At 44.9% G+C, this 12,124-nt stretch overlaps 1 protein-coding gene across 1 annotated transcript in view; it reads right to left on the reverse strand.

Moving 5' to 3' along the window:
* The window catches only part of LRRC1 (leucine rich repeat containing 1), a 70,610-nt gene extending 59,430 nt beyond the window's left edge, over positions 1-11,180 (reverse strand). Inside the window, exon 1 of the mRNA XM_069011423.1 lies at positions 10,932-11,180. Within this exon, the coding sequence (XP_068867524.1) occupies positions 10,932-11,090 (159 nt within the window). The 5' untranslated portion in view covers positions 11,091-11,180. The remainder of the gene's footprint in view (positions 1-10,931) is intronic.
* Positions 11,181-12,124: the final 944 nt, after the last annotated feature.

Genomic DNA, 12,124 nt, shown 5'->3' on the forward strand with positions numbered 1-12,124 from the left:
ATGAGCAACCAAAGGCTATCTGTGCTTTAGAATTAAGAAGTGGCACATAGTAATTTAAACACAGTTTAACTCCTAGGTGCATTCTTGTTTCAAATCTTACATCAGGCTCCATTTTCTTCTCTTACACTGTAAACAAAAATCAATGGGGACATCATTTCATTTGTTTACTTCCAATCACCAGCTATGTGTCCTCCTTCGGTCACGGGATAAGGGAAATCACAGTCAATCCTTCCCCACACTTTTTCTACTGCCTCAGAAAGAACTTTTTCTGAGGTCTTTCTTCAGGCAAACACAAGTAGAAGAGGTAATTTTGGTAAGCAAGGCAGTGAAGAAGAGATAAGGCATCAAATCCATGAAATAACCTCGCAACACAGCTGCTCCCCAACAAGGTCCCCAGTCCCTTGCTTTTGGCCCCTAGAAGTTATCATTTTGTCTGCATTGTTGCACGGCTTCAGTGGGAGCAGAGGAAGCCCAGCTCACTTTAGGTGAACACACTGCATGGTGGTCAGGACACTATGAGGAAAACAAAGATGAAATACCGTAATGAAGCAGCACTACTGAATTCAAGCACACTGCTTCCTTGGGATGGTTTTAATAACCAGGCTCTGGCACAAGCATACATGCACATTCCCCATCTGTCTGAAGAGCAAAGGCAAAGAGGGAAGGGTGAGCTTCTCCTCATTCCTCCCCAACCCACTTCTGAAGAAGTCATCAACAGAATGGCCTTTGAAAGATGATCAGTAGGGGTCACCCAGTGCTAAGAATTCCAAGAAGATAGGACATTCAATACCCTACAGTAACCAGCTGGTGGGACTTCAAACATCACTTCTACTCCAGTCAGCCCATGGACATACCAGTCTGGAGCTCTCAGCAAGTTGTAATGAACCCTGCACTCCACTCAAGCCTCAAGACATCCACCCTCAGTCGAAATCCACAACTAACTCAGGAGCAAAAAACTCCTTCTAGGATGTAATCCTGTACATCATTGTCTTAACATCCAACCCAGAGACTTCTGCCAATAGCACAGGTGGGAGCACTGAGGAAAACCAGCAAGAGCACAGAAAACAGACACCTTTCCCCTAGAAGCACATCCAAACCAGTTGCATGATAAAATGCTGAGGAAGCTGAATCCTACTCTGGATTCATGAAGTGTGAAAAGAGATCTCAGCAGACTCCAGTAAAGCCTAGCATGGTTATTATCAGCTTGGCATCTCCCACAAGGCCTGCTAGCAACATCACGATCCCTCAAGTCACTCTGCCTGCTTTCACCTGCGAGCAAAGACAGCTGGCAAGGGCAACAGGGTTTCACAAATGCAGATCCCATGTGATCCTTTGGGCACAATACACTTTAACTTTCAAATAAAATACTCCCTCAGATAATGAAACAATTTCTGAGGGCAGGGACTAACTCAACGGTGCAGCACAGCAGAGTCATCACGCAATTGATGACTCTGCATCAAAGAAGCAGCTAATGGAATTCCTCTGGAGCCCATGAGGAGATACAGCAGCAGCTGGTGATGGACAGCAGTACATAGACTTCTGCCAGCCTGTTCTGTAGCAAGCTGGCAAACGAACAACTACTCCATGCAGCTGAGGTCTCTAATTCTGTCTTCACATGTGCCATGAGCATATTTGGCATGATGAAAGTTTCACACACCTAACCATGTATGCAGAATATATTCAAGCTATACTTTGGTCTCACATCATTCTACTACCTACTTTGTCATCATGAATATTAATGAAAGACATCATGGAGGCAGACACTCAAGCAGGAGTTCATACAAAACATTAATAAAATTACTAGATTTCACAACAAGAGAAAAGTATTAATTAAAGATCACAGTTCATGGGCCCATATCCTAAACAGACCCAGACATGCAACTGCTGTTGTTTCCCCCTCCAATGGATACTTGAAATGAAAGCCCGACACAAAGATCAGCCAGGCAAGAAGGGCTGTGGGGGAAGGCCTACAGAAGACAGCAAAATTGATAAAATGCCTCACTGAAGCTGGTATTCAGCATCAACCTCCTACACTTCTGACGCCCTATTTTCAAAGCATCTGCCATTTTCTGAACCACTGACAAGGATGGGCCAATTGCAGGTCCTAGTCTCAGTCATTACATCCCTTTTGAAAAACAAATAGGAGATTATCCACTCTGAAAAACCAATACACTGCAGCACTGAATCCAAATGCTCTGCTACCGAGCAATGCATTGACCAGGTTGTCTCATACTGCTCCTGGCAGGCAAGGATTTACTTTCTCTTTTATGTCAATTAAGCAGAAGCAACAAAGGTTAAAGAGCACTCCATGCTAGAGCTGTTTGTTAGAGCACAGTGGTGAGAAGGACTGCCTCTGCCTTTAAGAGAGGCCAGAAAACATCTGCTGCAATGAAATATGGATTCATTGCAGTTAAATGCATTTGCCATTTGGAGAAAAAAAAACACGTCCAAAGCCCACATTAATCTCTCTAATGAATTTCTAGCATGCATTTTTCCAGTATACAAGACTGCTGGCAGGAGGTAATGTCTTTTTTTTTAGACCAACTGATATAATCAGAAAAATAACTCTATCTATAATAATAAAACTTATTTTAGAGGTACAGATTTACAATCTCTGCCCACAAACCTTGTCTCACCTACGTACATCACAGATAGAAGGGAATGCTACCAGTTTACTACAACAGTACACACCTTACCAAAAAAAAAAAAAAGTTAAAGGTATTGAAACATAATTACCTACTTTCTTTCAACGGAGGTCAAAAATCAGTAGACCTGAGCTGTTACTACAAAAAACTGCCATCAGAAAATATTTCAAACCAAGCAGACTTCAAAAATCTTTTGAACAATCACAGGGAAGACTATGACTTTCCTTTGTTTAGGAAACAGCAGACTAAGTTCTTCCTCTGCACCCATAAGACTGTGGTCTTTCATATTTGATGTCAAAAGGTAAAGTATTTCTTCAAGTCCGAAGCAATACAACAGAAAAATCTGGAAACTTGGAGGAGAGAACCTAGAGATATTTATCTGGTAATAAACTTATTTGTAGCCTTCAACACAGAGCTCTGTGTTTAGAAGTATGTCAATATAAGGATCCAATGTTGCTTCTCTACAAACCATTATGGATTTTAGTAATTTAAGCATATACTGCACGCTAGTCCTAAGTGACTATACTCACAACAGGTTTTTACAAAAGGTAACATAGTCTCAAGATACTGAAGTTGTAAAGTTCCACGTATTCTTAGCAAGTATTTTAAGTAGCATGTGTCATACTGAAAAAAATCTTAAACTTTCAATAAAACTACTTTTACTGTGTGTGTACTGCTTCAGCTTCACCCAGTGGCACAGTTCTCTCTCTGACACTAACTGTAAATACATGCTTGTTCAAATCATACAGTCATGTTTCTTTAAGGATTTACAGCAAGATGTGCAAAAACACTGTGACACTATCAATGTCAATTAATTATCAATTAAATATATAATTTATTAGCAATTAAACTTTTGAAGGTGAATAAACAGAGAAAACCACGACAATTCTATCTGTATCATTAAAAACACCCAAGTTAAAGATGGCAAAATCTTTGATATGCCCTCTACAGAATCATAAAACAGTTGAGGTTGGAAGGGGCTCTAGAAATCACCTAGTGCACCCCCTGCTCAAAGCATGGGTCACCTAGAGAAGGTCACCCAGGACCATGTCCAGTCAGGTTTACAGCATCTCCATAAACAGATATTGCACAACCTCTCTGGACAACCCATGCCAGTGTTTGACCATCCTCACAGTAAAAAAAGTATTTTCATATTTCAGACAATTCCCTGTGTTTCAGCCTTTGCCCACTGCCTCTTGTAAGGTCACAGGGCACCCCAAGCAAGGCTGCACGCTGATTTACACGTATTTATACACAACGGTGTGCCTTTTACTTCTCAAGGCTGAACCATTCTGGCTCTTTTAGCCTCCTGTCCTGAGAGATACTCCTAGCCCTTAACAGCCTTTGTGGCCCTACAGTATATGTCCAGTATATCCATTCTTTTGGGTTACCCAGCACTAGACAAAGCACTCCAGGTCTGTTTCCCCAAAGCTAGCCAGAGGACAAGAATCACCTGCTGGCAATACTTTGTGTAATGCAGCCCAGGATACTGTTTGCTCTCTTTGTCATGAAGGAGCACTGCTGGCTCACAGCCAGCTTGTCCACCAGGTCACCCATGGCCTTCTACTGGAAAGGTGTTTTCTAGATGGTTGGCCCCCAACCTGTACTGGAGAATTGGGTCATTTCTCTCCAGGTGCAGGCATATTTCTCTTTACTGAACTTCATGAGATTCCTCTCTGCCTGTTTCTCCAGCCTCTCCCTGTCCTTCTGAATGGCAGCATAAACATCTGTTTTACCAACCTCTTCCAAGCAGAATCCTAAACACGCCAAAGTTCGTTTTCTCAAGATGCTGCTTATTGTCCTATTCCTTCCTCTCAGGATCCTGAACTCCACCACCTCATGGTCACTACAGCCAAGGTGATCAAGGTCACTACAGCTACTGCAACCCTGATCTTCACATCTCGACCTGTCCTAAGAATGAAAATTCATGGATTGCTTATGTCCCGCTGTGTTGTCCTTCCAGCTATCATGTGGTTCAAGACCCACGTGAGGACCTGAGCCTGCAAACATGAGACTTCTTCCAGTTATCTGAAGAAGGCATCATCTACTACTTCAGCCTGATCAAGCAGTCTACAGCAGACACCCAAAACAATGTCATCCACTAATCCCAACCTGCTCTCAGCTGGCCCATCACCCATCCCAAAGCAAAACTTCACATATCCCTGCTGCTCTCTCATCCAAAGGGCAACTCTCCATCCTTGCCTTTCCGGCCCGTCCTTCTTAAAGAGCCTGTATTCATCCACTGCAGCACTCCAGCCATGTGAGATATCTCACCACATCTCTCCAGACCCAAGGAGATCTACGCTTTAGAAAAAAGGAAATAAAGCTTCTATATATGTGTAACTTAAGCAGCCATAAACCCAAATTTAAAGAGAGGCATAGTATGATAATCATGTCTTTCCACAGATTACTGGCCACTGACCAAACAAGTGCTGTTCAGGCTTATGGCTGCATAATGATAGAAACAATGATAGAACAGTGAAATTCAGCCTGGAACAGGTTTTTCCCTGAGACAAAGGTGTGGTATGGGAAGAACAGAGGGGCTTACTCTAAAGGAGCTTTCACATGATTTTGGTAAGATAACAGCCCCCGGATTTCAACACCACACATAACAAAGATACCGACAGTGCCGAATGCCAAGCAGCAGCAGACCAGCACCATCTCTAACAAAGAAACTGGGGCACAGGAGGAGGCCAGGGTTTAACCAGGTCTCTCAGGAAAAGGGTCTCCCATTTATCTAGTAACTCTAAAGAGAAGCTTTAGTTTATAAGACCAAGAAGAAAAATTACAGATGACAAAGATAATTTGTAAGCTCAGAGATGCGAAACAATTCAGAGCTGCACTGTTAGGTTTACAAATACAACATAAAAATCATTCCCCAGAGGAAAAAAAAAAAAAGAAAGAAAAAAAGAAAGAAAAAAAAGAGTTCCTCAGACTCTTAGGCTAAAGAAGTACATAGAAAAAATTTTGAATTTTTTTTTGTTTTGTTTTGGGTTTTTTTTGCCACTGGAGTTTTTCCATAAACAACATCTGCTAGAAGTCTCATGGGAAAGTGGTCTTTATTCTTTGAGTTAAAGAACTGAGCAGCAGCAAGGCAAAACAGCAGCAAAACAAGAGTTATAAGCTATTTCCACCACCCACCAATGCAAAGAATGCTGTGATTTAATACCAAGGCCAAAATATAATACTGCATTCAAGGGTTCCTACGATATTTTTTTTTTTTTAATCACTGGAAAAAGAAATATGCAGAGATTCAGTTTTGTACTGCAAATTGGAGGCACAGAGAAATTAAGCTGACAGGATGTATTTGCCCTTAAATTCTAATGTAGGGGAGTAGAAAACATTTCATCAACTACAGACTGATCTATAGAATTGAAAGCATTTTATTTTTATCTGATGCTTTTCATTAGAGAAGCTATTGAAATACATCATGCAGAACGTGTTATTTTCTTCTATCAAAGCAATTTGCCAGAAAGCCTACTCTTCAGTGAAGAATAATTTTTGACGTGTAGCAAATGATATACTACACATTACAGCTTGAGTTGAAAAATCCTTCAAGTTTTCACTCCCAAGGAAAATAAAAATGCTACAGGTTTAGAAAAAAACACAAAAACTACAATTTTAAGTCCCTATGCACACTGGCGACCACTTTTTTTTTTCCAATAAAATCAGATACACAAAACAATCAATAGAAGGCACTTAGGATCCAACACAGGAGAAGGAATTATTTAAGCAAGTTAAGAGCCACACTTTACCACCAACTCTATACACAGCCCATCCTTTTCAGACCAAAGGGTGCAGCTCTTTAATTTGTCTTGTAAAGCAGAAGTGGCGAGAAGCATGCTGACAGCTAGAAATTGCCGTTCTGTGGGAAAACAGCCACATCTGCCGAGAAAGGCTTCAGAGAGACTTCATTATTGTGGAAAACCACCAGCAGCTTAATAGTATACAGCCTGCTCCTCCAGCACATCCCACCAGGCTGGCTTATCCTGCAAGAAGGGCAAGAGCAGAGGAGGGAACCTGGGAGGCAGCAGAAAGGAAGGGGAAAGAACAGAGTACAAAGAAAAGAGATGTTTGCAAGGGCAGTCAAGAACCCATCACAGAAAGGACAGGAGAGGAAGCAAAGCTCAGAAACAGGCAGCAGACAGAGCTGTTTAGGTTGGAGAAAATAAGCAACACCCTGGAACATTAAGGACAAGGGAGGAAGGGAAAGTATGAACATGCAGGGTGAGGAGTCTGACACACCAGTGGTAACGACAGAAAAAGGTCGCTGTCAACATGAGCACAAGTTCTGCATCACGTAACTGGGGAGTGGAGCAAAGAAGGGACCCAGGGATCCAGCAGAGCAGTTGGGGAGACCTTGCGAAAGAATCATTTACTGACATGGGAAACCAGATGTGCAGCAGCAAAATGATATAAAAAACCTTTAAAGTACTCTACAAACTAAAATTATAGCCTTGTATTCTTGAAACGCTGACAGATACAGCTTAGTGAAATAAAGATATTTGTAGGGAAAAGGGGGTCAGAGGAACAGTTCTTTTTCAGGTCCACATATACCTTAATGCACGAGGAAGAAAACATGGGGAAGAGTAGAAACAATGGGGGCCTCTCCCCTTAGAAAAAGGTGAAGAAATCTACCATACATTTTGGTCAGCCAACAGAACAAAAATAAAACTAGCAAAGTAATTCCTTCAAAATAATTCAAGTGTACTTCTTGTTTCTCCTGAGGATACTTCACATGACTCTCATAACATACAATTCAGCAACAGTGCTGGGTCCTTCTGCTACTCATTTCCCTTCAAGATGCTACAGCAATTCTCTAAGTTGTCTTCTGTATTTTGAAGGGATTTTTATATGTGTTTGTTCTGTTGGGTTTTTTCAGTAACACCCTGACATATGCCATGCTCTACTGGCTTATTCTAGAATAAGACCGGTTTTAAGTATGCTGGGAAAGACTGCAAATTAAACAAAGCCTAGGACTACTTCTTTACCTCAAAAGGAAGATTTAAGGATGAATCAGAGTGTATTCTTTTACTGGGGTATTGAATCAAACCAACCAAAGAACACCTTCTATTGCTACTAGATAGAAATGGCAGCAGAGAGAACCAGGGGGAGGGGAGAAGCATGTGCATCCAACACAAATTGCCTCATCAGCTTGAGAGAAATGCAGCAGGTCCACATATTTCATTATGCCATTTGCTGATACTTATCTCCCTCAGAAAACTTTACATTTGAAGGGATGAAAAAAAATATGCAAGTGGATGGAAAGTGGATGTCTAGAAATAAAGCCATCATCACTATCTGACTTGTAGCCATGGCAAAGCTGGTAAAAGAACTCACCAATATCTACTCAATTTCAGAGAAGCATTACAAGACCTCCTGCCTGCTGTAATAGACCTTTCAGACCACAACTGCCCACACTGGTTAAATGAGCCTGAACTGCCTGTGTGCACAATGAAGAGCTGCACAGCAGAGCTGGGGTTTCCTCCTCCATCCACAGCAACTTCTGCTGCAAGTGACGGAGTTCACAGGGCAATTCTTCTTCACTGTGCCAAGGCAAGGCTTTACAGCAGCAATTTCCTAAGGGGCATCACAACCATCTCAGAGACACAAACAGCTTATCAGTGTTAATGGATTATATTACAGCATCAGCACAGCCCACAGGTGATTCAGCAGGAATTGGCACAGATCACTGAACTTCAGGACTTTATCAAGCACTGAAAAACACCTACTAACCAGCCACGGAGAGTTACACCATTCTCCTGACTTGTTTAGGCCCCAACTGAGCCCAAATCTAGCTTGATTTTGTGTAACTGCCTTTATGTATGTAGAGAAGAAACTTAATGGATGTAATGAATTACATTAAATTAAGGACGTAATGACCACTTTTATCTATGCTGACCTAACAGTTTATTAACTACACACTCTGATGATTTCCCCTGTGTTTTCTCTACCAGAGGTATAGTCTACCCCAGCTTTTTACACTTATTTCCAATTCTGTATCTGTACTTTTTATTGACACTACCCTTCTAATATAACAGGAATGAGCAATGTATGCTGTAACTACCCTCCACTGAGAGATCTTCCATGAGTCTCCTGAACCAGATTCCTGTAGGAGAACTTTTAGAACTATCTGCTGGTAGAACAGCTAAACATCAGTTTCACCTTCAATAGATTAGTTTCACATTCAGGACTGCAGCTCTATTTTTGTACCTCAGAATTCTGCAGAGTCAACATTTACATGAGATGATAGCTCTATATTCCATTTATCAGAAATCATTAATAAGGAACTGACAAGGAAAGTTCATAGGTTCGTGAAGGAAGTCCCAATAAAAATGCCTCACTGCATTGCTGACAAGGCACAAAGTACTTAGGACAGATACAACAAGTATGTTTCCATGGTTGTATTTCATCAGATTCCTCCTAGGGCAGCTAAAAACCCACAAACATATTCCTACAGTATATTTAGGCACTCCTGTAACATGATCCATGCACATTTAAAAAAAAAAAAAAAAGGAGAGACAAAAAAAACTTCTTTCTAACTTCAACTTTTGCTTGATTCCACCACAATGCCAAGGAGCCTTGGTTGGGTTTTGGTGTTTTTTAACCCCCTCAGCTATTTCTACACATATGGGATGTAATGCATAGTCACATGTAAGGAATGGGAAGAAGTGGTCTTTTTAAGCACCACAGGGCAAAAAAAGGCTATTTCATATATTATGGTTCAAGGAAGAAAGGAGAAACAATAAATAGTTGCACTCTACTTACAGAAATTAATACCATATAACACCATGAACAGATGTCAACCTTTACATTTGTACACAGCAACCAGTTGGTGGTGGATTTTTTTTTTTTTTAAATTAGAGAGCCATGGGTTTCAATGGGATTTCAGTCACACGCACATTAAATACCCCCGTAATATGATGTGTACAAGCCTGAAAGCCAACACGAAGAAGAAAGGTCTAGTACAAAGGGACTCCTGAGTCTGGTCTGCACACAAAGCCAGCAAAAACTGCTGGAAGTAAAAATAGCACCCACACACAGGCTATGTAAACCAGTTTTGCTCTACTTCAGAAGGATAGAGAGTTCAGTCACAACAAGACGCAAACTTGTGCCCAGGTTTTTCAAAAGAAAAAGCCAAATTTAGTATGTCGGTTCAACTGAATATCTTTACTAATGTATGAAGGAAAACCTACCCACCACGATTACTCAGTATTACTATGTAGACTGAAAAAAGAGAGTGTATGTGAGTGCACTGAATTTCAAAAAGGAAAAAGTAAGGCTGTTGAAGTCTCAGTAGGAACAGAGCAACTTTGATTCAGGTGCAAAGGTGCTTTTCAAAAATTTTCTGGCTAGTGAGTTCAGTTTCTTGGATTCCAAGTTAGTAAGAGTCCACACACTTTTAAGATGCAGCTTCCAGGTAAGATGCACTTCCCGTGTCAAACTCCACCAACCACAGCTCACAAAGGCTTCTGAGTTGTCCAAAGTTTGAAGGGTAAACACGGGGCAAAAGCTCGTGGGTCCTCAAGTCAGAGGTCGAGCATACCTCCCACTCATTCTGCATCTGTGGAGCCCAACAGTGCCTCGCTGGAATCACTCTGATAAGAGTTCCTCTAGCAAAATTTGCAAATGCCACCTGAAGAGGCACACTGGCAGGTACCACCTCAAGGTCTCAAAACCATGTTGAATTTAAAGTGAATTCACCGTTGACAATACTACCAAAAATAAAGTATGCAAAGAACTCTGACTACATGCTTCAAGTGAGAAGCAAAACACTGACAACTGTGCGGACTTAGACTGAGACACAGAAAAGGCTTGTGTTTCGCACAACGAAGTTTCCGAGAGTAGAATGCAGAAACGGGAACGCGGTTATCTGCTGGAAGGTTTTGGTTTTCCTATGTACGGAGCAGATAGTATCTACCGAAAGGGGAAAAAAGGGGAGGGTTGAATACCCTCCAAGGTCTCGTAATTCCGATGACGTGAATGTTAATCACAATACACACTCATGTCCTGCGACTCCGGCACCAACCCCCCTGCCCTCCAACGGGATCTACCCTCCCGCAAGACGCGGATCTCCAGGTTTTGCTCCTGAAAGCTCATTTACCACCTAACTCTGGGAAACGCCAACCCGAAACTCCGGCTCTTCCTTTAACTCCCAGGGCGGCTACCACAGACCCACGGCCCCGGGATCCGCTCACCGCAGCCTCGGTGCGGGCGCTGGACCGGGGAGCTCGGCGGGCACCTGCCGGGGCAGCTCACCTGGACCCCGCTCCCATTCCCGCTCACCTTGGGCAGCTCGCGGAGCTGGTTGGCGTCCAGCAGGAGCTCCTCCAGGCTGCGGCTGTAGCGGTAGATCTCCTCGGGCACGGCGGCCAGCGAGCAGTGCCGCTTGTCGATGGACTCCACATGGCGGTTGCACCGCCACAGGGGGATGCAGTGGAACATCGCCCCGCCGCCGGGGGCCGCGGGGCGGGCGCCGCCGCTCACCGCCGCCCCCTCCTCGCCGCCGGCCGCGGGAGCTGCTGCCCGCTCCGCCGCCGCGCAGCGCGGGTCCCGGCGAGCCGGCGGCCGCAACCCGCATCCAGCGCGCCGCCGCCGCCGGCGGGAAGCAGCCCCGGGCGAGCGCGGCGGCCCCGGGAGAACAATGGCCGGGAGCCGGAGCGGGGCGGAACCGGGGGCGTCCCCCTAGTGCCTCTCGGCGGGCCGCTGCCCTCCCCGCAGGGGCATCGCGGGGCGCCGAGCGCAACGCTGCCGGCGGCCGCCGCGCATTCCCGCGCCTGACCCGGAACACGGGCAGCCGCTCCCGCTCCCCCTCCCCTCCTCCCCCGTCCCGGCTGACATCAGCGGGGCCGGGCCCTGCCGCCCTGCCCCGCCCCGGGCCCGGACCCGGCCCGCCGCTCGCACACCGCCCCGCGCCCGCCCCGGCGCCGCCTCGCCCCGGGCAGCCGGGGGCGGGCGCCCGCACAACTTTCTGCCAAGGGTAAAAAAAAGCGGCGCCGGCACGGAGTTTCCCCCCCGCTGGAAGCGTAAAGTGGTGGTCGGGCAGCGGGGGCTCGCACTGCTCCCCTCTGCCCGGGGGGCTGGCGGGGCGCGGCTTCCCCAGCAGCAGCCGGGCTGGCAGCCGCCTCGGGCGGGCTCTGCCATCGCCCCGCGGTGTGCGGGAGCTGCTGTGGCACCGGCGGTGTCCGCAGTGATCGGGAGTGCCGGGGAGCGGCTTGGGACCCTCATTTTACCGACTCTGGGACGTGCCGATCCCTACCTGAGGCGCTCGGGAACACCGAGCGGGAGCGTGCGCAGACCACGCTCACAGCTTCTTTCCAGTTGTTAGAACACTGTCTGGAAAGTAACACAATAAAATGTACGGAACGCACTCTAGGTACGTGGCCGTGGGTAATGTTCTCCCTCTCAAATTGCATTGGTCTAACATTAAAAAAAAAAAAAAATCCTCAAGACTGTCTTAAACACGTTTTGTTTTTTTT

Source organism: Aphelocoma coerulescens, chromosome 3 (assembly GCF_041296385.1).
Source record: "Aphelocoma coerulescens isolate FSJ_1873_10779 chromosome 3, UR_Acoe_1.0, whole genome shotgun sequence".
NCBI classification, from domain to species: domain Eukaryota; kingdom Metazoa; phylum Chordata; class Aves; order Passeriformes; family Corvidae; genus Aphelocoma; species Aphelocoma coerulescens.